Below are 27,984 nucleotides of genomic sequence, written 5' to 3' on the forward strand. Positions count from 1 at the left end.
CAAAGAAAGAAAGTTAAGTTGGCAGAGCTGTTCTTAAAAATTAACAAAAATCGTTACTCCAAGTAGGCCTAGGACTCTCATATGTCATTCCATAATCAAGCAGGTCAGTAGCACCATAGAAAATTTTCATTCCCATTTGAACTTTACTCGAAGCAACACCTAAAATGAACAATAAAATACAAATACCTAATAAATATTTAAATATTTATTCAACACGTAAGTATAAATTTTGAAAAAATATTTATTTTTCTTTATTTAATTTCAATTTTTATTTATTTTATTTTTGTTCTAAATTATTTAATGAAAACAAGTTGTAAATACAAATTTATTAATTCTTTATAATATTTCTTTTTTTTTATTAGGAACTATCACGAAGGATGGATGTACGACAGCAAATAAACCACAGCCACGTTTATTGAATATCCCAATCATTCCAACTTGAACGAGACAAATCAACAAAATGCCGACCCAAGCACAATTCTATATATATATTTTTATAAACTATATTTTGTAATAAAATCTTACTTGAATTTAAAGTCTGTGATCTTTTTTAAGAGAAAATTCTACATGAGGGAGAATAATATTTTTGAAATTCCAGAGCATCGACTGGAAGGCATGAGGGGGCATTTTTCTCTTTCAAAACATTTCAGTGGAAATTCAAACAAATTTCTTTGTTTATCAAGCGTTTCGAAAAACAAACAAATAGAAATGCAATTTTCAGTTTTGGCAACAAAAGTGGAAATCTTTTTATTTATGTGCTAAGTGGCACGAAATAGATCAAATGGAACAAGTTTTTTTACAATTTTATGAATGTACATATATTAGCTATAGGGTAATTATATTCTACATGATAGCCCATGTACATGTTTTCATAAATTTATAAAAAAAAAGGTAGTTTTTATTTTTTATTTTTGCATTTTCCCCAAAGGTTTTCTTTGTTTTCTTTCTTTCTTTGCGAGGCTCTATTTATTCATAGATAGAAAAACGTATTGGTTTACCAAATAAACAAAAATATATAACGATTTCTGAACCACTCCAAGTATATTTTATATCGTATATATATATGTCCATGAACAAGCCTATTTTCCTTCTTGTTGGCCACTTTTGGTAATTTTTTTCTACGTTTTTTTTAAATAAAATTGTTTCAAATATTTTGAATGAAGTGGGTCATGCTCCCAAGTAGGCCATAGAACTCAACTTCACTTTCTAAATTGTAGAGCTAGGAGCTGAGCCCTGTAAAATATTCATTCCAAATCAGGCGCTACACCGAGAAGGTCATATTTACGTTTTTCAAAAATTAGTAAGGATTAATTTTAATAATTTTTGGTGATTGTTATTAGCTGGTAAGTGAAAATAAAAATTTAATTTCGATTGGTTAATATAATTTAGAAGTTATGCCAAAAAATGAATTTCGAATTAAATTTAGAACGAAATTTCCAGTATACATAGTTGGTTAGGTTTTTCAAAAACATCGAAACAAGTAGGCCATAGAACTAAACTTCACTTTCTTAATTGTAGAGCTAGGAGCTGAGCCCTGAAAAATATTCATTCTAAATCAGGCTTTACACAGAAACAGTCATACATATTTTTTCAAAAATTAGTAAGGACTAATTTAATAATTTTTGATGATTGTTATTATCTGGTGAGTGAAAATAAAAATTAATTTTCGATTGGTAAAAACAATTTGGAACTTATGTCAAATAGTGAATTTCGAATTTAATTTTATAAAAAAATTTTAAATATAATTTGGAAGTTGACTTTTAAATTATTATTATTTTTGATTTTTCAAAAACATCGAAACAAGTAGGCCATAGAACTAAACTTCACTTCCTAAATTGTAGAGCTAGGAGCTGATTCCTGAACTATTCATTGAACAACTAGAGCTGACAACGTTCACATCATATATTTTTAAAAATATATATATATTTTTAAATAATTGAATATTATTTCAACTTGTGATAATATTTAGTAATGCTCAGTATCGGGTGAGTGTAAATAAAAATTTAATTTCGATTGGTTAATATAATTTGGAACTTATGCCAAAAAGTGAATTTCGAATTTAATTTTGAACAAAATTTCCAGTATAGTTCGGTTCGATTTTTCAAAAATATCGAAACAAGTAGGCCATAGAACTAAACTTCACTTTCTGAATTATAGAGCTAGGAGCTGAGCCCTGAAAAATATTCATTTAAAATCAGGCTGCACACAGAAACAGTCATACATATTTTTTTCAAAAATTAGTAAATATTAATTTAATAATTTTTGGTGATTATTATTATCTGGTGAGTGAAAATAAAAATTTAATTTCGATTGGTTAATATAATTTGGAACTTATGCCAAAAAGTGAATTTCGAATTTAATTTTGAACAAAATTTCCAGTATAGTTCGGTTCGATTTTTCAAAAATATCGAAACAAGTAGGCCATAGAACTAAACTTCACTTTCTGAATTGTAGAGCTAGGAGCTGAGCCCTGAAAAATATTCATTTAAAATCAGGCTGCACACAGAAACAGTCATACATATTTTTTTCAAAAATTAGTAAATATTAATTTAATAATTTTTGGTGATTATTATTATCTGGTGAGTGAAAATAAAAATTTAGTTTCGATTGGTGAATATAATTTGTAACTTATGCCAAAAAGTGAATTTCGAATTTAATTTTATAAAAAAATTTTAAACATAATTTGGAAGTTGACTTTTAAATTATTATTTTTGAATTTTCAAAAATATCGAAAAAAGTAGGCCATAGAACTAAACTTCACTTTCTGAATTGTAGAGCTAGGAGCTGAGCCCTGAAAAATATTCATTCTTAATCAGGCTGCACACAGAAACAGTCATACATATTTTTTTCAAAAATTAGTAAATATTAATTTAATAATTTTTGGTGATTATTATTATCTGGTGAGTGAAAATAAAAATTTAGTTTCGATTGGTGAATATAATTTGTAACTTATGCCAAAAAGTGAATTTCGAATTTAATTTTATAAAAAAATTTTAAACATAATTTGGAAGTTGACTTTTAAATTATTATTTTTGAATTTTAAAAAATATCGAAAAAAGTAGGCCATAGAACTAAACTTCACTTTCTGAATTGTAGAGCTAGGAGCTGAGCCCTGAAAAATATTCATTCTTAATCAGGCTGTACACAGAAACAGTCATACATATTTTTTTCAAAAATTAGTAAATATTAATTTAATAATTTTTGGTGATTATTATTCTCTGGTGAGTGAAAATAAAAATTTAATTTCGATTGGTGAATATAATTTGTAACTTATGCCAAAAAGTGAATTTCGAATTTAATTTTATAAAAAAATTTTAAATATAATTTGGAAGTTGACTTTTAAATAATTATTTTTGAATTTTAAAAAATATCGAAAAAAGTAGGCCTTAGAACTAAACTTCACTTTCTGAATTGTAGAGCTAGGAGCTGAGCCCTGAAAAATATTCATTCTTAATCAGGCTGTACACAGAAACAGTCATACATATTTTTTTCAAAAATTAGTAAATATTAATTTAATAATTTTTGGTGATTATTATTATCTGGTGAGTGAAAATAAAAATTTAGTTTCGATTGGTGAATATAATTTGTAACTTATGCCAAAAAGTGAATTTCGAATTCAATTTTATAAAAAAAAATTGTAAATATAATTTGGAAGTTGACCTTTAAATTATTTTTGAATTTTCAAAAATGTCAAAACAAGTAGGCCTTAGAACTAAACTTCACTTTCTAAATTGTAGAGCTAGGAGCTGATACCTGAAAAATATTCATTAAAAAACTAGCTCTGACATCGTCAAGATCATATATTTTTCCAAATAAAAATATATTTTTAAATAATTGAATATTTATTTCAACTTGTGATAATATTGAGTAATGCTCAGTATCGGGTGAGTGTAAATAAAAATAATTTTCGCCTCAATTATATCGTGAATTAAAAAAGTGAACAAAAGTGCGGTCTACAAATTACAATAACATTTCGAATTTAATTCTTACGTGCCATTTTCCGATCGAATCCGTCCGCTTTGGCTAAACAAATACGGGGAAAATTCCGGAAAAACTAAACTCAATACGGTGACTGATGTGTGACCTCGCCCTTACCATCTCCTCCCATCCGCGAGTTCTGTTTTTGGAATCAATCGAAATATCAATCAATCTGTATCCGTGCTCTTCCATGTGATTAAAACATAAGAATCAATGAAGCTAAAGTGAATAGAAAACAAAAAATTGAATTTAAATTTTCAAAATTTCAATTTCATTTTTGAATGCAATTAATTACAAAAATTCTAAAGGCGAAAACAAATCAATGACATAGCACAGCTGTGTGGCAAGTGTCAGATTGCAGGTTGCATGCGTTGCATCCACAAAATTTTACAAAATTTAATTGCATTTGTTTATGATTTAGAAGCCAACTGCTGGCATTGAAAGCATTTTAAAACAGTGCCTTTTGGGAGAGATTTGTGTTGAAGCAATTTATTTGTTCTACGATTTATAGAATAGAGAATAGAACACCGGGTAAAACAATGGCAATGACATGTCCTTTTTCGCCAGCAGAGAGATGCTTTTATTTTCATATTTTCCGAGCTCTGGGCTCCTCCTCCTGCCTGTCCACTCTCCAGTGGTACTTTCAGTATTTAAATTACCCACATGGGGTCGACCGAATCCTGTCTGGTCAGACAAACCAATTCAATTTCCATAATCCTTGTGCTGCTTTTTCGAGAGTGCATTCTATACCCCAAAAACAGTATAGCATCCTGCATCCTACATCCTGCATCCTGCAGGGGGTGTGGTTGTCTGTGTAGAAGAGTGGGTGGACTGTGCATATTGGTTTCGAGTGGATACACGTTTGAAGATAATGATTATTGGATTGTCGGCTTGTCAGCTTGGCTGTCAGAGATTGGCTGTTGCATTTAAAGGTCCTCACGTTGATTAGAAAGGACTCTCTGGGCTGGCAATTTGCTTTGTTTGCCTTTGACCCAAAAAGGTCATTCGATGAAAGCAAATCATTAATATTGCAATCCTTTTCCATTTTTCAGATACGACGAGCTTTAAGCCTATAGAGGATATTGTATTACTTACTGATTAGTGATTAACTTAAAAGGTAACTTTATTAGTCATCCTGCCTTTTCATTTAAAATAATAAGCTTATTAAATTGCAGATTGGATTGTTATTCTGAACGTGCTTAGGTAGATTTTTGTACTTTTTGTACAAAATATATTATATTGATTCAAAGGATTTGGTAAATATTTAAATATTGTCTTTGAAATAATTACTAATGTTATTTTTTACAGAAAATGGCCAAAAAAATTTTAATTATTCGCCATACCAAAGCGACTTTGGCTAGGATTAATAAATTCAAGAAACCTCAGGGGGAGCCCAATCCTCAGCCACCCCTAACAGCACGATCTTCGATTGAACGACCTATTACGGAACGCTCGCTTCCTCCAAGGTCTCTAACGGAACGATCGCTTCCTGGAAGAAAACTCACTGCTCGACCCCCTCTGTCTCAGAGCTCCTTGGTGATTCAGCCAAGGACTTCCAATTCTGTACCGACAGTCCCGCCCAAAAAACGCAATGCTCCAATTATTATTCAAACAAAATCTACCATTGGCCGGGCCAATCGGTTTAAGGCTCCAGAGCAGCCACCACAGAGGTCTCAATCAACCAATAATCGTGGAATGAGGCCGAGGATCATACAAGCTGATAAGATTCCGGTTACATCACAGTTGCTTCCAAAAATGAGTTCCTTGCGCTTAAATCTATCGGTTGGCAGCAATCTGTCGGTTGGCACCGAGAATTCGGAAGTGAAATCGCAATCAAAAAGGAGCAAGGAGCCTATAAAAGTTAGGCAGAATCGGTCATCTATAGTACGAGCAAATAGATTGAATTCTACTGAAGAGCAAGCTAGGGCTACAAGGAACGCTAGAAGGGGGTCACAGAGCCAACGTTCTCGTCGACAGAGAAGCCCAAGTCCGGAGGACGAACAAGTCGTCACCGTTAGTCCTCGATTAACGAGATCGTTAACTTATGACAAATTACCATCACGTCGGGCTGGCAATAAAATAATCGAAGAGGCTCTTCGAAGACTCCAAGAACCGGAAGCTCTGCCAGATACACCACGAGAGGAAAAAACGCCCAATAGGTACAATAAGATTCTGATTCTGATTATCTATAATACCCTCTATATCCCACAGTGAGGAAGGTGTTCCAGATACACCACGAGAGGAAGAGGCGATAAATAAGTACAAAAAGATTAATGATTTTCCAGATTCTGAATCTGATTATCTATAATACCCACTATATCCCACAGTAAGGAAGATAAAATGTCTATCCAGGAAGACCAGCAAGCTGTTCCAGATACACCACGAGAGGAAGAGGTGCCCAATAGGTACAAAAAGACTTTTCCAGGTTCTGAATCCGATTATCTATAACACCCTTTATATCCCACAGTGAAGAAGATACAATGGCTATCCAGGAAGACCAGGAAGCTGTTCCAGATGCACCACGAGAGGAAGAGGTGCCCAATAGGTACAAAAAGATTTATGATTTTCCAGATTCTGATTCTGATTATGAATAACACCCACTATATCCCACAGTGAGGAAGGAAGAGAGGAAGAGGCGATCACCGAAAAATATTTGGTGAGACGTTACACCGAATACCAAGAAACTTTTCCATATACTGAACGAGAGGGAGATGGGCCCAGTATTTCTGATTTCTTTGCCACGATAACCGAAAGTGAGAGAGAGAAAATTGAATCCTTCTTGAGGAGAATTCAATTAAGCCAATGGGAGGAAGCTGTTCCAGATGCATCAGAGGAAGAGCCGCCCAATAGGTACAAAAAGAACTATGATTTTTCCAGATTTTCCTGATTTCTAATCCTCGACATTCCACAGTGAGGATGATACCGATTTGATCGTTATCGATTTGAATGAACATCGGTTGCATAACAGGAATCCTGTCACAACGCCAGACGCTAACAACGCTGTATCCAAGCTCTCTGATAGCGATGACAAGCGTAATTGTCCTAAAAATGACGATAATTGTGAATTATTATGCGGCGAAAGCAGCGTGGAGCGTAATTGTTCCAAAGAGGCCGATAATTTTTTTTGTGAATCCTCAACCAGTGAAGTTACTGAAGAAGAATTTTCCAAGAAGAAGAATGATGATAACAGCTCAAATAGCAGCCCCTAAAATGCCCTAATAGGGTGCATACCAGGTATTATTCCCATTTAATACTTGTATCCTCCAACCCATACCTAACTCCTTCTTTTCTTTTCAATAGTTAATGTTAGTTTAATCAATTCTCAACCAGTGAAGTTAATGAATTTTCCAAGAACGATGATGATCAGAGCTGAAATACCAGCCTTTAAAATGCCCTAATAGGGTTTATTGTTTAATCAGGTATTATTTTCATATAATAATACTAATACTAATACATTTTATAACTCCTTCTTTTCTACCATAGTTAATCAAGGAGTTAATCAATTATTAATAGTTCAATCAGTTACAATACAAGGAACCCAATAGTGCGGTTTACCGTTAGGCTAGGTATTCTTATACCAGTCAGCAGTTATTATTCAAGAAGCCCAATAGCGTGGCTAACAATTAGACAAGGTATGTTCATACTAAACTCATATCCTTAAACCATACTTAATATATTCTCTTCTTAGATTTCAAAAAATTAGCAGTCAATACGCGGACAGCAGTCAGCAGTTATTATTCAAAAAGCCCAGTAGTGTGGCTAACAATTAGACAAGGTATATCTATACTATATTTATATCCTTAAACCATACTTAATATATTCTCTTCTTAGATTTCAAAAAATTAGCAGTCAATACGAGGACCCCAATAGAGGGATTTACCTTTAAGGCTAGATAGGCCTATACGATAAGTCATACAGGTTTTCCAAATTTCAATTTATAGTCAAGAATCTACTGAGTTAGGAGGACGCCAATAGTGTGGCTCGTGGCTAGGTATGCCCTTAAGATCCCCCCAACTAAAATTTCATGTTAACAAGCTACATTCCACATCTAATAAATCAAAATTACATTTGTTAATAAAAGATAGTTGTTTTTACTAAATAAACATTTTTGAAACGTTAACAATACTAGGTTTATAACTGGGATGGTAGACTCCGAAACGGAAAGGATATTGAATAAGGGTAGATTTCTAACTAAAGGACATTCTAAAAGGATATTTTCAACTTTTAGACCGCACTCAAGTTCAATTCAAGTTCTACTCAAAAGTATTTAAATTTCACTCAAAAGGACTTAAAATATTCACTCAGTACCAAAAGATGTCCTTTCGGAAATCCTTTCTTGAGCCTTTCAACAAAGCAATGACTTGAACCTGGTTTGTGGCTGTGCTTAACGGAATCTGGTATGATATCCTTTTTATCCCTGTTGATAAATTGTTATATATTTATAACAGTAAAAGAAATATAACGGAGCTTGAAAAAACTAACAGTAAAAGAAAAGGCTAGCTTTCCCCAAAACTTTTCAACAGGATGTCAAAGCTAGCGCCACCTGGGTGTGACGTTTGGAATATTTAAAAAATGTCAGCGCCCAAGAAGGAACTTAAGCCGCGCTTGGCTTTTAAGCTGTGGCGCCACAAAAGCTCTGATGGCGTTTCAAAAGTCTCGCTCGGGAAAAGCTGCCGGGTAATCGTTCCGGCCGTAGTTCGATTCGGGGTTTTCGTTCAAATGTTCTTCGTTTCCCGTTATCCGTTCTTCGGCGCCGGAGCTGGCAACGGACTCGTAGTCGACATTTAGGTGCGTAGTCGCGCGCAACTCTCGCGTCGAGCGGTCCTCGAAAGTCCAGTTACAAATATTGAAGGAGCTAACCAGCAAAACCAGTCATTTCTGTGTGCTTACGTTGCGTATATTTTTTTTTGTTGTAATTTTTTTTGTTATTGTTTTTTTTTTTTGTTAATTGTTGCGATTTTGAAATTGCAACGAGAGATGATGAGATAAGCGAGAGAGAGAGAGAGAGAGAGATAGAGAGAAAGTGAGGAGAGAGGCAGATAGAAAGCGAGCAGCGAAAGTGGAGGGGAGGGCGCGCACGTGCCCCAGGAATCCGCTATCGCTGTCGGCCGTATCGCAGCCATCGCCGCCGTCGTCGTCGCCGCCGCCGCCATTGCCGCCGCTGTCGTCGTCGCCGCCGCCATCGCAGTTGCTGCCGCCATCGCAGTCGGCAATTGTTGCACGCTGCTCCCATCGTGTTTCTTGTTTCTTTCTTGTTTGTTGTGTGATGCGTTTTCGTGTTTGCCGTTAAATATGTAATTCTTCTTCATCATCTTCTTCTTCTTCTTCTTGTTCTTGTTCTTCTTCTTACGATGTAAAAAAAAAAAAAAACTTACAACAACTGCAGTGTAAAGTGAAATGCGGAAAACGCGTTAAGAGCGACAGAGCGAGAGAGAAAGCGAGCGGGAGAGAAAGCGAGAAAGAGAAAGCGAGAAGAAGTAATCAAATGAAAAAAAAAAAATAGCGAAATTGAGGAAGAAATTAAGAATCAAGCAAAACACAGTACCACACAGAAGCGGTAAAAGCTAAAGAAGCGGCTAAGGAATATTACAACACTAAATATCCACCATAAAAGCAATAAAAAAAAAAAGCAACAACAGCAACAAAAGGTAATCACAAAGGGCGAATATTGTGTAATGAAGTTGAATTTCTTTTTCGGGGGCTCCCCCCCCCCAAAAAACAACAGAGAGAATAAGAATTAGAAGAAGCTCACACACACACACACACACACACCCATACATATATAGCTCACTAACTCAAGAAAAAGAAGGACCAGAAGCAAATGAGAAAGTAATACGCAAAGATGGAAAGGGGTGGTGATGGGAGAAAGAGAGCGGCATAAACATACTTCTAATTGTAATTGTTGTCTGCCGTTGTCGCTCCATCTGTCGCAGCAAGTGTGAAAGGGATAGAGCATGGCTGTGTTGGAGCGAAGTTTCCTTGCCAGAAGCAGTAAGGAGCAAAAGGACGTGCAGGGGGAGGAGCTGGAGGAGGCAAACGAAGTTAAATTTGCGTGCTGCCAGTCTGCCATTGTTGTTGTTGTTTTTGTTGTGTTGCTTGGAATGTGTGTCAGCCAAAAAAGAATGAAAACTCGTAGGCAGTTGTAGCAACAATAACAACAACAATAACAACACCAACACTAACACACTAACTTGCTGTGAATGCGCAATTATGTCAGCAACTAAATAGTATTAAAAAAAATAATAACTCCTAGCAACTGAAAACAATTGCTTGCTTTTCAAGTGCAGCACTTGCAACATACTAATACCAACAAGCTCACACACACACAGACCAAAACACACACACACTCTCACACGCACTTTGCTTTGCGGTTGCATAAGTGTCAACCGCAACACACGCGTTACAGTTTGACAGACATTTTGGTTTACTCGCAATAACAGGATTTATTGTCTTAGCGGTTAAATATTATATATTTTTTGTTTTTAAAATATAGTATATTTGATAATATTTATTTAAGTTATTTTATTTCTTTGATTTTATTCATTTTCTTGCCGTTTTTATGCTTTTTAAATTCTGTTGCCTACTTATTGGCATGTTTTGGTTGTTGAAGTAACTTGAGTGTTTTTAACATAAAAATATGTTTATTTTTAACAAAAAATGTAATTTATTTGTTAATTTGTATACTATTTTAAGTTTTTAGATTTTTATTCAAAGATTTAAGTAAGTTTTTATATTAAAATTAAGGATTTAAAAGCCCAATAAAAAGACTATTTTAATGTTTTGTTGTTTTTTGTCATTTTTTGGAAGCTTTTCTGTTCTTTTTCGAGAAAAAAAGGGGTTCACCCCTTTATTTTGAGGCACCTGTACCTGCTAGTGGGTGGCTTGGTGTTAGTTGACATCCACACAAGATTGATATTGATGCCCTTTACGCCCACGTACGCACACTCATACACACAAACACACACACACACAGTAAGAGTGACAGTAACAGACACAGCTACAGTGAGTCACACACAGCAACAGGAAGCGGGGAAGAACTACTTAAATATTTAAAGCAATTGCCGAGCCGAGCCAGGCCCGGATCCGGATTCCGGATGCAAGGGGAATGGGTGATAAAGACCCCGCCCCCTAAGTATGCAAACAATGCCAAATGGCAGAAACATAAACGTTGAGTAAATCTTTAGCAAGTTTTCCACACAATCCACAATCGCAGAAAGCGAGAAGAACGCAAAAAAATAAATAAATAAAATACAAAAAAAAAAGGCAAAATTTACAAGAAGAGCCCAACAATTTTGTCACGCATGTGTGGCTTTGAATATGTATATGTGTGTAAATGTGTCTGTGTGTGTGTGGGCCAAATGAAAAGAGCCAAAACATTAAAAATGTACCACCAACCACAACAAATACAACAAAACCAAAGCAAGTCCAAGCTGACGGGCGCCGCAATTTGCTGTTAACATAAAATAAATAAAAATAAGCAACAAACAAATACACACACCCACAATACACACCACACACACACACTGATTCAAACATCCTTTTTGGAAATCCTGCTGGCAGTTGACTTTCAATGCTCACTGTTCCCAATTTCACATTCCCGACCATTTTGTTCGACTTCTTTGAGGCGAAAATTTTCAATTTCACTTTCTGCATATTTAAGATGACAAATCGTAAACAAGATTCCCCAAATATATATTGAAAAAAAGTTAAAAAGACACTGAAAAAAAATTGAAACCTTAAACGGGTTTTTTAGGTATATGTGATAGGTATAGGTTCTTTATCCTTCTAAGCTAAAAACCAGGACCTAAATCCTTGACTTTGAACAAACTTCCTATTAATTTTATTATCAAACTTTTCTTGCAAATTTTTCTCTTATTTCACAAAACCTAATGAGGTATATGGGTATGTGTGTGTGTGAATGTCCTGCAGGACTATGTCAGAAATAATCAATCAAAACAGTAACAATAAACCCTTAAACAGATTTGCAAATTAATGTATAATCCTTGAGCGAAAAAATCAATTTGAATTTTTTCATCGTATTTTGTGTTGTTGGCTGGCAGGTGGAAAATTTCAATATTTGTTACCGGATTTCCATAAAATATGTGAATTTCCCATCCTCAGGCACTCGAGCTGGGGTCGTGCTTGCGGTTTTTTGTTTTTATCCTGATCCCTGACCTCTGACCCGCCGCAAATGTTTTATGTTTTGACATCCGTTGCCATTCGATTTGCCATTTTTTTTTTTTTGTGTTATTTTGGTGCCCCGTGACTTCCGTTTCCGTTTGGTGTTGCATTCGTCCTTCTCCCTCCATGATTCGTCCTTTTCCTAAATGCATTATCCTCCGCTCTTCCTCGGATACTGAGCTTCGGAAAAAGAATTTCAATGATTTATCAACCACTTTATATATTTTTTTCAAAGGAAATGATATATGGCTCATAAAAATATTGATAGTCTTTTTTTTTTTATGGATTTCAGCAATAAAGGATATGGTTTCAATTAAAAGAAGTAGGTAGTACTCCTGAATATATCCCATGTAGGAGTTATAATTTAATTTCCAGAATCTGAGATACATTCTTAGAAACTGGCATTTATTTGCGGTTGTTGTCAGTTGTTGGATGTAAGATGAGAGATCCTTGTGGCATGCCACTTGGCAGCTGCCTCTTTGGTATTTGATCTCTGCTGCTTGGAACCACCTGCTGACTGCCTGACTGCCTGCCTGGCTGCCGGATTGTGTGTCCTTGTCCTCGTTGACCTTGTGCGCTTGTGAGATCCTGAAAGGCTGTCGTATCAAAACAAGTTTATTAACATGCCACGCCTCCCGTTGGGCTATTTGCCAGGCAGGTGGCTAAGGGGGGAGAGACGGTAGAGGACAATTACATATGTAATATGTGGCCACAGTTTGACAGCCACTGAGCCACCGAGCCACTGTCTCTGGCGTCTTGTTGCCTGTTTTTGGCCATAAAATGTTAGCCAAAAAATCCAAAAACCAGCTGAAACCAAATGCTGAGAAGCCAAAGAAACCAGAGAAGCTGGAAAAACTCAAACTGGGAAACTGAAGAAGCTGGAAAAGCTGGAAAAAGCCAAAGCACGTGCGCAATATGTAAATTTATTTATTTCGCCGTTGTTGTTGCTGTTTTTTTTTCTCTGCCCAGTTTTTGGCTTTTTGGTTTCTGGTCTTTGGTCTTCTTGGCCCTTGTGCTTGATGTTGTTTTTATGTTAATGTCCTGGCCAAAATAATATATATATATGTATATCCCTGAGTGTGTGAGTGTGTATTGGTAAGTCCCTAAGCTGTTTGTATGCCAAGTTTGTACCGTTCTATCTGTTTCGGCCCTCTCATGTGCTTGCTCATTGCTTTTAATAGCCAACAACACGCCATGCATTAATTTATGAATTCCGTGCTGAACCACCACCCCCCTTCCAAGCTATACGGCCTTTCCGCCCACCCGGAAAGCTTTTAGCCAACAAGCCGCACAAATAATTAAAAAAAAAATGCAAGAAAGCAAGTCTACAAAAAAATCCAAAGACATTCAGTGATTCTCACGGCTAGAGGCTTAATAAATGATTACCTGTAGCTGTTAGATGTTAACTTTTTGCAGAGGGCTTTTAAGGACGTGATTTTGAAGAATAAATATTCAAGAAATGGCAGACAAAAATGGGATATATTTTAAGGACAAGGTAGTACTTAGTATTACGTTTTATAAAAGGACCTTAAAGAGAAAATATAAAGGAATATATGGGAGGTACTTTAAAGACAATATATAACTTATAAAGTTCTATTCTCTAAATTAGATTTATTTTCTCTAGAGTTTTTGTTAATTTTCTATACAAAACATACTTTAATAAATTATAAATATTATTAGATATTAATAGATGAAAGATATATAAAGGAAAATTAAAGGATGTACCCTAGATACTAGGTTATACTTACTGATAGAGTTTCCTCTGGGATTTATTCCATCTATACCATTTCTATACTAATGCATATACGATAATTATGATATTTATGGATATTATCCCTTTTTAAGGCTTTTTAAACATAATTCAATGGTATACCAAGTTTATACCAGATATAATATATCAGAAAAGTATGATTATAGTATAAGCTATATTTAAATACCTAGTATTTCTAACAAATCAACTTCCGTCCGGTTTTTTAAGCAGAAAACAATTTCAATAAAAACTAAAACTAGAAAACTATGAACTAAAAACCCACTTAATATTATTTTATATATTTCTCTATATATATTTTCATATATAAATCAAAATATATGAAAACCAAACTAAAGCCAAACAACAAAAGCTAGTTAAACATTTTCAAAAACAAATAGAAACAAGCAATAAAAATATTTGCAAGCTACGCAAATGTCTAACAATGGAATTCTGTTTATGTGTGTGTGTTTATACAAATAATTAAATTGAGTTTATTTGGAGAGCAACAACAAAAATGAAAGATAAACATGAAACGAATAAAAACATTTTCATTTCACTTGCAGGTAATAAAACAAGAGAAGAGAAACTCTTAATTTAAATTCATTTGGAGATCGTAGATGGGTCTGGTATGGGTCTGGGAGGCAGTCTGGGCAGGAATATTGAAATGGCTGCCAAGTCATAAACATTGAAATGACATTTCAAGTAAATTTATAACAATAATCCGTAAATTGTTTTGGGCCGGATATTTAAAAGAGTTTTTTTTCTCTCTAAGGCCAATGGCTTTTAAAAGTCTATGTAGTTTAGTTTTGTTGTTTATTCAGGGGGCCAGAGCTTGCAAAACTGTAGACGCCATCAAGTCGACCGCACAAATGTCGCAGCATACTTTTCGGCGAGCGCTGTAAAACTATTACAGTTATTGTCGCTGTGTGTGTGTGTGTGTGTGGGTATTCCTTGAAAGGTAAGGGTAAGAGATATCCTTCTTTTATTTTTTTTCTCTTCTTTGCGCTTTTTGTTCTTGTCCTTCTTGCTTGTTTTTTTTTTGGCCTATTGTTTGCTTATCATGTGTCCCTGTGTGTGTGTGTCTGTGTGTGTGTGTGTGTGTGTGTTGGCGTTTTCTTACTATGTCAATATTTTTTGGCGTAAGCTTTGCTTTTAGCCATGACAAGTAAATATGCCAGGAAGCAGAGGCAGCAGAGCACCCAGCACAGTGGCAGCATAAATTGGCCAAGTCTGAGGACTTGCCACGCCTCCATCGCCCCCCAAGCAGACAAAAGCCCTGGCCTGTCCTGTCCTGGCCTGGCCTGAAGTTCTCAAGTGAATCCCCCCCCCCTCTCGGTTGTTGTTGCTAGTTTTTGGCCATGTTAGTGTTGCTTTGGTTGCGCGTGGCGCAATCGAAAAAGTTTTTATGACACAATTTCCCTTTGTTGCCATTTTTTCTCTCCTTACTCTTCTTCTCTTCCTTTTTCTCTCTTTCTTCGTCCTTTTTTCTTGGCACACTTTCGATTTTCGATTTTTGCCATCGACGAGAAGAAAAAAAAAAGTATTGCAGAGCTGGGATAGCGTAAACTGAGTCACTTCTTTGGTTACACTGCAAAAAAAAATGTTAACTAAAATTCTATAAAAAAAAGAGGATTTATAAAGCTATTTTATACTTACTATTCAGCCTTAATTATATTATTTTATAGCCCCCCTTTTTTCTCAGTGTATAACAAAAACTTGGGGCAACTTCAAATGGCAAAAAAAGAGCCGAATGGTCTGGGACTTGCTGCATCTAAATTTAGAATATTTGGGAGGGGGGTGGGGTACGGCAGAAGGCAACCGGCACAAGGATACGCTTGCCACTCCCCCCTAACTTGGGGAGGTGGTAACTGCAAAGCGAAGTTGCATGCAAGAAAAGCCATGCAAAGCGGCAAAATTATGTGTTGCATACTTACGTGCGCTGCACTGACCTTGCCGCTAGGGGAGGACCAAGACAAATTGGTAACCAGTTGAAGAAAATATTTTATAAAAAATAGTAACTAGTTTCAAGCCTTAAAATTTGAATAACTAAAATATGTAAAACCTTTGTGGCAAGTTAATTGCCAAGTCATATAATTTTTTCATGCCCCAATTTAGAGGCATGTACCATCCAAGAGCCCGGGTGTTATATTATAGAATAAAAACTTTTATGCAAAAAAAAGATGGGGAAAAGGAAGGAACCTGAAACGGCAGGTGCAACACTGTCTGGGAAATAAGTATGTGTGTGTATTGGTTCTGTGTCTGTTTTATTGCAAAGCTCGTTTCGGGGCAACCAGAGTCTAATTGGATAGGGAGACGGAGACACCAAGAGGCACCACAGTGCCAGAGCAGTGGTACTGCTGTCCTAGACCAAGTTAATCGATAAAAAGATCAAATTGAATTTGTCAGAAAGAAAGAAAGAAAGAGAAGAAAAATGAGGAAAAGAGGAAAAAAAGAAAAAGCGGAAAAGCGGGCTAAAAGGCTGCCAAGTGAGCCGTGAGCTAAGGCCAAAAGCTGATAAGCCGCCGCAACAATAAAATCAAATCACATCTGGCCCGTGGGCTTTTGGCCAACAACGGGGTAAGGTAGAGGTAGAGTAAATAACCGTTAGCAGGGATACCGGTTAATGGTTAGAGGGGAGGTATTAAGCCAAAAAACGGCCAACTGGATACAATGGCTAGAGAATATATTAGGTCAAGTGGCAATCGAATAATTTCAATTATTTTATTACCCAACTTGAAAGCCATTTAAATAATCAATTTAATTAAAGTGAAAGCTAAGAAAGCTTTTCTTGCTTCATATTTTAGTCCTAATAGGCTCCGCTCCGCCTTTTTAAAAGAAAAAAACTCCTCCCCGCCCATTAATTTAATGAACAAACCTCCATCATCTCCATTTATTTTTCATATGCCAGAACGACGAAATGCTTTTTGGCTAAAAACGCCGCCTAATTAACTACAAAATATGAATAAAAATGACTCACTCAGAAGGAGCGAGGAGCGGTCCTTAAGACAAATGTTGGGAATTACTTATGAAATCCAAGAGGACTTTAAAGTCCTGGAAGCTAAAAAGATTGATTCTTCTTTTTTATTTTGTTTTTTTTTGCATTCGAAAGGCTCTTTGCTCCCAAAAGGATACATCCACACATTTCGAAAAGTCGAGTTCTCAATGCAATCTCCTTCAACTAAAATATTTATCTTGGGAATGGGGGGGAATCCCAAAATAGATTTTCTTTTTCTGTTATTTTGTTTTTTTTGTTCTGCTTCTGGCAGTATTATTATTATTGTTGTTGTTGTTGTCTTGGGTTAATGAAATGGCTGCCCTACTTTGGCAGCCCGGCCAAGGCGCCCCAACTTGGCACGCAAAAGTCAGGCCCAGTTTCAGTTTCAGGTTCTGCACAGGAAGAAAAAGTTTAACGGTATTTTTTGGGGGAGTATTTATACCCGCTACTCATGAAGTTAAATATAGTATTTTTTGTGGTATTTGATTCTTGAGGAACTTTGAGGAAAATATTATAAGAATACTAAGAAATAGGTTCAATATGTTCAGTATTTAGTTAGGAGTATGTAGTATTTTTTGTTAGTATTTATAACCGGTACTTATGGACTAAAATGTAGTATTTCTTTAGGTATATTGGTTGTATTGATACCCCGTACTCTTAATTTAAAAAATAATGTTTCTTTGGTATATGAAGCATAAGCTTTAGGCATTAGGTTTTTGAACAGTCTTTCTAGATAATTGTATGGATACCCGGTACTTATGAAGTTAAAATATTGCGTTTATGGGAAAAGTTTCTTCCAGAAATAATAGTACGAAGCTTAAGCATAATATGTCTTTAGACTTCCTATCAGATAACCCTAAAATATATATATTAAGCACCTTTTTCTTTCTGTGAAGTTCTGGGGCGCAGCTATAGCCGTCTTAGTTCCAGTTCCAGTTTCAGTTTTTAGTTTCTGTCGGAGGCCCCAGGCCACGGGCTGACGACTTGGCAAAATCAAGGTTAAGTATATGTATTTATGCGCATACCCAAGTAGCTCTGACTTGGGCGTACATTATACATATAGTTGCTATATATGTAGAGATATATATAGAGAGAGAGGTGGAGCACTTCTTAGAATGGAGAAGGTGGATGGATCTGGGGCTCGGGCAGGAAATGTCAATCAATTAGCCCGGCCCAAGGCGCCAAAAGCGTCGGGTTTGGTCGGTTTTTTTTTTTTTGGTTGGGTTCCGGTGGGGAATCCTTTTCTTGCCAGCCAGGTCCCGAGTCCTTTCTGGGTCTCCTTGGGTCTTTGACCACACAGATGATTGCATTTCGCCTTCGTCGGTTGAGTGCGCTTCTTGGAATTTTCACGACCTTTCGTAGTATTTGGCCAGAAAGGACAGAAAGGACCTTTCTTGACTTTAATTTATAAGCAAAGGCTTCTGATTGCCTGGCTTGATTTACCTTTTTGAGGCAGGTGGTTGACTAGCTGCTGCCCCCCAAACAAATGGAGTGAAAATTCAATGAGATAACAGTTGCATAATTGGATGATTTTCAGGAATTAATTGTTGTAGTAGACTATTATCCTATTTGTAGTTTGGCAATTTATTGGCAATTAAATGGCTAAATCCTAAATCAATATTTGCCAGTCAGGAATGGAGTTTCTCTCAAAAGGGCTCTTGCATAAGCGCCTCGAAGTATGCTAACCAGATTGATGTACAAATCGGAGCCAATCGAATCAAGTCATTGCTGAGTAGAAGGTTCCATTGTCCTGCGTCTTGCGACCATCGCATCCTTGGTCTGTTATTCGTCTGCTCTTTTTGTCTGTCGGCCTGAGGAGGAGGTTCTGGGTGGTGGGTGTTGGGTGGGCCTTATAGCCCGGCCTATTGTCCCCATGAGCTTTGTGTTTCTGTTTGCCGCCGTGTTTCTTTCCCCATTTTTGTTCTATACGGTTGCGGCTTTGTTTTGGTTTCCCTGCCCCCCCTCAGTCTACTTGTGTTTGTGTAATTGTTGCAACAATTGTGCTTTCCGAATGGGATACTATACTATACTATATATATAGAGAACATTATATCATGAGGGCGGTGGGGGGAAATAGCAATGATTTGCTCGTCGAGCGTAAAATTTGTTGGCAAGGCAAATATTGGAAAAACTGATACCTGAATGCAATGCATCCATATGCACTCGCCCGAAACGCATTTAATGAAATGTCACAAGCAGTCTCGGAGAAGACCACAAAGTAATTAGCTTCGTCCTGTGATGTCCTTGCTAATGCCATCCTCATGAACGATTCCCTCTAAGGGCTTAGACCCGAAACGAAAGAGAGATACAGAACGTGAATCGAGTTGAAGTTTTGAAACAGTGTATCCCTGAAAGCTCGCCAGGACTTTGGCAGAGCAAAAAGTTTATAAATTTTTGAATAGTCCACAATGGCACAAGTATCCCAAAAAGGTGAGCCACCTCACCTGGGCGGGGCATCTTCATTTTCTTGATGACACCATCTCATTAATAATGCCCGAGCTCTATTAATATTTGAAGGACGAACGCAGCAGCACCGGAAATTAAATCCGAATGAATGGGCGGGGCGGGAATACATGCTGGATATGTCACTCTTCTATATATCTAACTAAAGTGTAAACTTGGCTAGAAGGATTCGAGTCCTTTCAGGCCATAGTTAGTAGCTCCACTAGTTGGAAACAAAATCGTTCTTTACTTCTGGAAGAGAGTCCTGACATTTAGAGCAGTCGTATCCTGTGCCACTTGATTTGCTGTCGGTTTTTTACACCTTTTTGCAGGACACCCTCGCTTATCCTTTATCCTTTTAGCCGCCACTCCCCACTCCCCTTGACCCTCTCATGTTAATTTTTATGACGTACTTGAAGTGAGCCATAAAATAAGCGGGTGGTGGTGGTGGTGGCTTCAGAGTCCTGCCTGCCTCTGTCACTTTTTTTTTTTATTCTACCCCAAGGGGCAAGGAGGGTGGAGTGAGGAGGGAGGAACTCTTAGAGCTGCAACAAATTAAAATGTAGAGTCGACACTCTCCACCTCCCCTCACCCCCTGCAGTTGCCGTTGATGCTGCGCTTTGTGGGGCAAGGTGAGCGTCATCCTGTGGCACCGTTTGTCCTGCTCTGTTGCTACCCCTCCCCCGTCCGTAGCTGCCCCGGACTCGGTGGTCGGCCACTCAGTCGCCAACGTCAGTGCACTGAAAGAAAATATCCATAAAACATAATCATACAAATATTTTAAATAAAATGGTTATAAAAGGGTGACTTTAAGATATTTTAAGTTTTTATGAAATATTTTAGAGACAAGTCTTTGAATATTTTTCTCTTAGTGCCTCACTTCTACCAGTGACTGCCACATTTACGTCCAAAATAGTTGTAGTTGGTTTCTGGCCCGCACACAGCCATCAAAACTCCTCTCGTTTTTCATGTGTTGCAAGGTGCACGGTTGGTAGGGCGGTAGGAATAGGGCGTGGCTAGGATAGGGGCCGTGGCATGTGGCAAGTGTGTCAAGCCCATGGAGCAGGTGAGCTGGCGGGTAAGGATGCCAGCGTATTAAGGGGCGTGGCGACATTCCATTTATTATAAATAGGCGAGTGCTGAGAGGCTTGACTTTCTGTTCCTATTTCCTCTCAGTCTCTCCCCCTCTCTACCACCCCTAGGTCGTTCATTTTGGCTTGTGACGTCAGTGGGAAAACTGCAATTGGCTTTTCAGTTTACAAAGTAAACCAAGAAAGGGGGGCTTTAATTTTAAAAGGGTATTATATAAACTAAAATATTTCTAGAATATTATTATATTTTAGAAGATTTAAAGTCTTTAAAGCTCTTTTTATAAGAGGCACTGGCCCATATTGTACGGCTAGTCCACCTATTATTATCATTTAAGTTTCCCACGTCAAATAAAAAACTTTAAAACTCAGTTCAGCTTTCAAATAAAATGTTTAAAGATAATAACTAATCTCCATTTTAAAGAAAAACTTTCATTTTCTTGAAAAAGTTTGAAAAATTTTGCTTTATTTTCTTTCCGAATAGTGGGTGGGGTGGCAGGTGGGCTGCATTGTTGGCTTAACTTTTAGATCAGCCATGAATTTGCGTCCATTATCCTTGCGGCAAACAGGACTCGGCAAGTTGCAGCTAATTATATGCATTATAATCGGGCCAGGAGCCAGGAGCCAGGAGCCAAGAACCAGGACCAATAATAAAAGAAGAAACGATGGGAGTGTGGGTGAAAGGTGGGCCTCTCTTCCTTTCAACTTCAACTGGGCCACTGGGCCAGCTTCAGATGATGTTCCCGCTGCTGTAATGCCACTGGCGCACTGTCCTGTATAGTGGAGGTCCTGCCACGCATTAAAGTCAGAAAATTCATAAATGCCTGAGAGCTCCTCCACCATCCACCAGCCACCATCCACCATCCAGTATCCTCTAATAAGCACTTATGCCAGCAACAGCAACAAGGCAACAAAGAAGCTGTCGTTGCCGTAGCTTGAATTTTAATGAAATTAAAGATTACTGAGCTCAGCTAGCAGAGTAGAAACAACAGGCCCGCGTCTGTGTCCTGGCAGGGGCTTAGTGTCAGTTGGGTTGAAAAGGGGTTGACTTGCCAATGTAACAGTAACAGGGGGCCAGTGGCAGTACCAGTACCAGAACCAGCTCCCAGTGAGCTGGTAGCAACAGTTACAGGGGGATTTCTGGATATTAAGTGGGTAACTTTAGACGCACTTACTTTTTGAATTACTCTGTCAGGGCAGAAATTACAAACGAATTGGCTTTAATGCAAAAAAAAAGGAACCTTTTTCTTGCGTTTTTAAAACGTTTTAGGGATTTTTAAAAGCTAATTTAAGGGAAAGGAATAGTCAAAGGTAAGTGGTTTTATTTTGAAGGGATTTTAAATGTAGAACTGGGGTAGGTTGGTGAAGAAATTGTGGGCCCTTGTCCTTTCAAATTTGGAAAATGTTTTCCTCTAAAATTAATCAAAGATTTAGAGTTTTATTGCTTATATTAACCTATACTTGTACCTGCTTTATATGATTATAAAAGATTTTAAAGAAAAATATGGTAAATAGAGACCCTCTCTACTCTATAAAGGCGCTGTACGCTTATAAAGTGTCTAGCCGTTTATAAAGTATCTTTAAAGTTCAGTACCTTGCCTTATGATACTTTAAGCTTATAAAAATATTTATTTCTCTTTTCTATTTATCCTTATTTTCTAATATTGCACACTTAGCCATAACTCTGCTCCTTTGGCTTCCGTTTATCTCGATGATGCCTGTTGCCATTCATAATACTCATGTTTCTGTTGAGACATGGCCCATGGCCTATGGCCCCTGACTACACGACTCTCAATCCGATCCTAATGAGCCTGTTCCTGTGTCGACGTTATCTTGGCTCCTTGCTAGTCAGTGCCTTGGTCCTTGCTCCTTGCTGCTCGGTAGCAGACATCCTAGATGAACTTCCTGCACTTTGTAATTAGTGCATGTTGGACAAGTGAATCAACTTTGTGCCAACTTTGTACGGCTGTCGTCTTTAATTAGACAATTTGCTGTTGCAAAGATGCAAAGTGACTGGAATTTAGTGTTAAGGTTCTATTTTATTGTGGCTGTTGGCTCTTGGTAATTGGCTAATCGAGTTTCGGGCTTTAATTGGCTAATTTGACGGCAGCTTTGAGGCTGTTCATCGGGGGAGTTGTTAATCAGGAACTCTGCCAGATCCCAGATGCATCGAGAGTTATGCAGGCTATATATCTAACTGTGTCTGTGTTCTATTGGTATCTAAATGTATTGTTTATATAACGGAGTAAGATAAAGCTTGAATGTGCACATTAAGCATACGCCCTGTTGTCTGTTCGAATTTCATAATTAATTGCGAAACTCGGGGCATATTTAGCACAAGTTCTGCACAAATGCGCAAATCAATGCAAAGGGGGTGGTAGGTGGTAGATGGTAGATGGTAGGGTTGCACGTTGTTGGTTTCTGGTTGCTAGTGGCTGCTGGCTTGCTGGTTGCACGTTGCTCGTTGCACGTTGCGTATACTTAATGTTACCAAATTCAGAATTGTATAAGATGCATTATTAATGCAACTTGACAGCAAATTTGCATTTCCATGCACTTCCGTTTTTGGGTTCTTGGATAAGAAAAAGGCCTTGCATTGTTTCCATTTAATTGATTTAACTAAAATGCGTTCAATTAATATCCAAAGCATTGTCATTAATTTGTCATTGCGACCTACTCTCCAACTAATTACATTTTCAAATCCGTCCCCCAATCGCCTAAAACTTTAATTGCGTATTTTTCTTTTTTCAAACAATTACATACCTAATGCCCCTAATGCGCTTCGCTCGAATATCTGATGGGTTTTCAATTAGTGGAATTACTTCGATTGCCTCCTGAATGAGGATTATGGAGTCAAAAGACTTATCTCAACACTTTCGTCCTGCCGGAACGTGTCTGAATGCTGTTTAGTTTTCATTCAATTTATTGTGCCGTCGTCGTGTTAAATCAATTATTTTCGATTTCAGAAGATAAACGTGTTTGTTGGCAGGTGGAGTTTCAATAATTCGATAAATCAAATACTTCTACATCATTTATTGGCTAATGGAGCGCTTTAGTTTGGATTTAAGGAAGGAAAGTGTTGAATCGGATGTGAATTGGGGAAGATATCGCCATCCCAGTGGGTCCTGGGTCCTACAGGGGAAAACCCCATTTTCAGGGGTCCCATCAGGAAAAATGGACAAAAAATTTAAAAAATATTTCGTCTCAGGATTTTGATGCAGAATGGTGGAGAATCGCACTAGAAATCGTTTAAGGTACTCCGCTTAAGAATCGGATGTGAATTGAGGAAGATATAGCCATCCCAGTGGACCCTATAGGGGAAAACCCCATTTTCAGGGGTCCCATCGGGAAAAATGGACAAAAAATTTAAAAAATATTTCGTCTCAGGATTTTGATGCAGAATGGTGGAGAATCGCACTAGAAATCGTTTAAGGTACTCCGCTTAAGAATCAGATGTGAATTGGGGAAGATATAGCCATCCCAGTGGACCCTATAGGGGAAAACCCCATTTTCAGGGGTCCCATCGGGAAAAATGGACAAAAAATTTAAAAAATATTTCGTCTCAGGATTTTGATGCAGAATGGTGGAGAATCGCACTAGAAATCGTTTAAGGTACTCCGCTTAAGAATCAGATGTGAATTGGGGAAGATATAGCCATCCCAGTGGACCCTATAGGGGAAAACCCCATTTTCAGGGGTCCCATCGGGAAAAATGGACAAAAAATTTAAAAAATATTTCGTCTCAGGATTTTGATGCAGAATGGTGGAGAATCGCACTAGAAATCGTTTAAGGTACTCCGCTTAAGAATCAGATGTGAATTGAGGAAGATATAGCCATCCCAGTGGACCCTATAGGGGAAAACCCCATTTTCAGGGGTCCCATCGGGAAAAATGGACAAAAAATTTAAAAAATATTTCGTCTCAGGATTTTGATGCAGAATGGTGGAGAATCGCACTAGAAATCGTTTAAAGTACTCCGCTTAAGAATCGGATGTGAATTGGGGAAGATATAGCCATCCCAGTGGACCCTATAGGGGAAAACCCCATTTTCAGGGGTCCCATCGGGAAAAATGGACAAAAAATTTAAAAAATATTTCGTCTCAGGATTTTGATGCAGAATGGTGGAGAATCACACTAGAAATCGTTTAAGGTACTCCGCTTAAGAATCGGATGTGAATTGAGGAAGATATAGCCATCCCAGTGGACCCTATAGGGGAAAACCCCATTTTCAGGGGTCCCATCGGGAAAAATGGACAAAAAATTTAAAAAATATTTCGTCTCAGGATTTTGATGCAGAATGGTGGAGAATCGCACTAGAAATCGTTTAAGGTACTCCGCTTAAGAATCAGATGTGAATTGGGGAAGATATAGCCATCCCAGTGGACCCTATAGGGGAAAACCCCATTTTCAGGGGTCCCATCGGGAAAAATGGACAAAAAATTTAAAAAATATTTCGTCTCAGGATTTTGATGCAGAATGGTGGAGAATCGCACTAGAAATCGTTTAAGGTACTCCGCTTAAGAATCAGATGTGAATTGGGGAAGATATAGCCATCCCAGTGGACCCTATAGGGGAAAACCCCATTTTCAGGGGTCCCATCGGGAAAAATGGACAAAAAATTTAAAAAATATTTCGTCTCAGGATTTTCATGCAGAATGGTGGAGAATCGCACTAGAAATCGTTTAAGGTACTCCGCTTAAGAATCGGATGTGAATTGGGGAAGATATAGCCATCCCAGTGGACCCTATAGGGGAAAACCCCATTTTCAGGGGTCCCATCGGGAAAAATGGACAAAAAATTTAAAAAATATTTCGTCTCAGGATTTTGATGCAGAATGGTGGAGAATCGCACTAGAAATCGTTTAAGGTACTCCGCTTAAGAATCGGATGTGAATTGAGGAAGATATAGCCATCCCAGTGGACCCTATAGGGGAAAACCCCATTTTCAGGGGTCCCATCAGGAAAAATGGACAAAAAATTTAAAAAATATTTCGTCTCAAGATTTTGATGCAGAATGGTGGAGAATCGCACTAGAAATCGTTTAAAGTACTCCGCTTAAGAATCGGATGTGAATTGGGGAAGATATAGCCATCCCAGTGGACCCTATAGGGGAAAACCCCATTTTCAGGGGTCCCATCGGGAAAAATGGAAAAAAAATTTAAAAAATATTTCGTCTCAGGATTTTGATGCAGAATGGTGGAGAATCGCACTAGAAATCGTTTAAGGTACTCCGCTTAAAAATCAGATGTGAATTGGGGAAGATATAGCCATGTCAGTGGACCCTATAGGGGAAAACCCCATTTTCAGGGGTCCCATCAGGAAAAATGGACAAAAAATTTAAAAAATATTTCGTCTCAGGATTTTGGTGCAGAATGGTGGAGAATCGCACTAGAAATCGTTTAAAGTACTCCGCTTAGGAATCGGATGTGAATTGGGGAAGATATAGCCATCCCAGTGGACCCTATAGGGGAAAACCCCATTTTCAGGGGTCCCATCAGGAAAAATGGACAAAAAATTTAAAAAATATTTCGTCTCAGGATTTTGATGCAGAATGGTGGAGAATCGCACTAGAAATCGTTTAAGGTACTCCGCTTAAGAATCGGATGTGAATTGAGGAAGATATAGCCATCCCAGTGGACCCTATAGGGAAAAACCCCATTTTCAGGGGTCCCATCAAGAAAAATGGACAAAAATTTAAAAAATATTTCGTCTCAGGATTTTCATGCAGAATGGTGGAGAATCGCACTAGAAATCGTTTAAAGTACTCCGCTTAAGAATCGGATGTGAATTGGGGAAGATATAGCCATCCCAGTGGACCCTATAGGGGAAAACCCCATTTTCAGGGGTCCCATCAGGAAAAATGGACAAAAAATTTAAAAAATATTTCGTCTCAAGATTTTGATGCAGAATGGTGGAGAATCGCACTAGAAATCGTTTAAAGTACTCCGCTTAAGAATCGGATGTGAATTGGGGAAGATATAGCCATCCCAGTGGACCCTATAGGGGAAAACCCCATTTTCAGGGGTCCCATCGGGAAAAATGGAAAAAAAATTTAAAAAATATTTCGTCTCAGGATTTTGATGCAGAATGGTGGAGAATCGCACTAGAAATCGTTTAAGGTACTCCGCTTAAAAATCAGATGTGAATTGGGGAAGATATAGCCATGTCAGTGGACCCTATAGGGGAAAACCCCATTTTCAGGGGTCCCATCAGGAAAAATGGACAAAAAATTTAAAAAATATTTCGTCTCAGGATTTTGGTGCAGAATGGTGGAGAATCGCACTAGAAATCGTTTAAAGTACTCCGCTTAGGAATCGGATGTGAATTGGGGAAGATATAGCCATCCCAGTGGACCCTATAGGGGAAAACCCCATTTTCAGGGGTCCCATCAGGAAAAATGGACAAAAAATTTAAAAAATATTTCGTCTCAGGATTTTGATGCAGAATGGTGGAGAATCGCACTAGAAATCGTTTAAAGTACTCCGCTTAAGAATCGGATGTGAATTGGGGAAGATATAGCCATCCCAGTGGACCCTATAGGGGAAAACCCCATTTTCAGGGGTCCCATCGGGAAAAATAGACAAAAAATTTAAAAAATATTTCGTCTCAGGATTTTGGTGCAGAATGGTGGAGAATTGCACTAGAAATCGTTTAGGGTACTCCGCTTAAGAATCGGATGTGAATTGGGGAAGATATAGCCATCCCAGTGGACCCAATAGGGGAAAACAGCATTTTCAGGGATCCCATCAGGAAAAATGGAAAAAAAAAAAAAAAAAATCTCTTGTCTTGGGATTTTGATGCAGAATGGTGGAGAATCGATCTAGAAATCGTTTAAGTTACTCCGCTTGAGAATCGGATAAGAATTGGGGAAGGTATAGCCATCACTGTGGTCCATATCCAAAAATCTATAAAATTTTATCTTTTCATATTCTTAGGAAAGAAAATGGCGGAGAATCGAGCCACAAATCTGATATACTTCATTAAGCTAACAACCTAAATACTTTTTAATGTTAAATTACTAATTTTAAATATTAAATTCATAAAAAAATTAATTTAATATTTTATTTCTTATCACTTCCAGTGCCATATGCAACCGATAAGACTGTGTGATTCAGATCGGATTGGACTCAACTCTGCGTGTGTGCGTGCGTGTGTGCCTGTGTGTGTGTGAGTGAGTGCGAGTGAGTGAGAGGGAGTCAGAGTGAGTGAGAGAGTGAGACAGCAAGAGAATGACGGACGCTCGGGGCAGCCAAGTTGCAGCAAAGCCCGGCGTCCCCGCCGCCGTATGGAAATCCGTATGAGCTAGAGGACCCGTTCCACATCCAAACCAAGAAAAAGGCAACGATCAGTAGGGATCTGGATCCGGATCCGGTAGCAGCGGATACTATCCATCTATCCATCCCCCTCAGACACTCTTCAGCACACTGACAACTGTCATCCGTCATCTGGTGGTGGTGGTGGTGGTATCTGTCATCCGTCACCAACTGTCACCTGTCAGAAGGGGAGCAGCAGCAGTACAGTCCCGGCCCAGTCCCCCTCCCCGCCCCCAGCT

General features: G+C 37.8%; 1 protein-coding gene and 2 long non-coding RNA genes across 10 annotated transcripts; all 3 read left to right on the forward strand.

The window, feature by feature from the left end:
* The first annotated feature begins 83 nt into the window (after positions 1–83).
* LOC138926767 (uncharacterized) lies at positions 84–536 on the forward strand. The gene is made up of 2 exons (XR_011443399.1): positions 84–216; positions 363–536. It is a non-coding gene; the product is annotated as an uncharacterized lncRNA (long non-coding RNA).
* A 690-nt stretch (positions 537–1,226) lies between these two features.
* Positions 1,227–8,058, forward strand: LOC122320932 (transcriptional regulator ATRX homolog). Of its 7 annotated transcripts, none has more exons than XM_070279414.1 (13): positions 1,227–1,343; positions 5,031–5,095; positions 5,154–5,234; positions 5,287–6,137; positions 6,190–6,237; positions 6,306–6,383; positions 6,446–6,523; positions 6,592–6,828; positions 6,890–7,212; positions 7,279–7,397; positions 7,462–7,610; positions 7,667–7,753; positions 7,810–8,058. In XM_070279414.1, the coding sequence occupies exons 4-9, from the start codon at positions 5,290–5,292 to the stop codon at positions 7,185–7,187; spliced, it is 1,587 nt and encodes a 528-aa protein (XP_070135515.1). In that variant the 5' UTR covers positions 1,227–1,343; positions 5,031–5,095; positions 5,154–5,234; positions 5,287–5,289; the 3' UTR covers positions 7,188–7,212; positions 7,279–7,397; positions 7,462–7,610; positions 7,667–7,753; positions 7,810–8,058. The 7 variants fall into 7 exon arrangements, with proteins under 7 accessions (XP_070135515.1, XP_070135514.1, XP_070135533.1 ...); XM_070279413.1 differs by lacking the exon at positions 1,227–1,343 and adding an exon at positions 1,525–1,642; XM_043209771.2 differs by lacking the exon at positions 1,227–1,343 and adding an exon at positions 1,866–1,985.
* A 687-nt stretch (positions 8,059–8,745) lies between these two features.
* LOC122321014 (uncharacterized) lies at positions 8,746–27,983 on the forward strand. 2 transcript variants are annotated; one of them, XR_006245944.2, is made up of 3 exons: positions 8,746–8,858; positions 9,365–9,626; positions 27,514–27,983. It is a non-coding gene; the product is annotated as an uncharacterized lncRNA (long non-coding RNA). The 2 variants fall into 2 exon arrangements; XR_011442342.1 differs by having other exon boundaries at positions 8,748–8,868.
* The last annotated feature ends 1 nt before the right edge of the window (position 27,984 follows it).

Source organism: Drosophila bipectinata, chromosome XL (assembly GCF_030179905.1).
Source record: "Drosophila bipectinata strain 14024-0381.07 chromosome XL, DbipHiC1v2, whole genome shotgun sequence".
NCBI classification, from domain to species: domain Eukaryota; kingdom Metazoa; phylum Arthropoda; class Insecta; order Diptera; family Drosophilidae; genus Drosophila; species Drosophila bipectinata.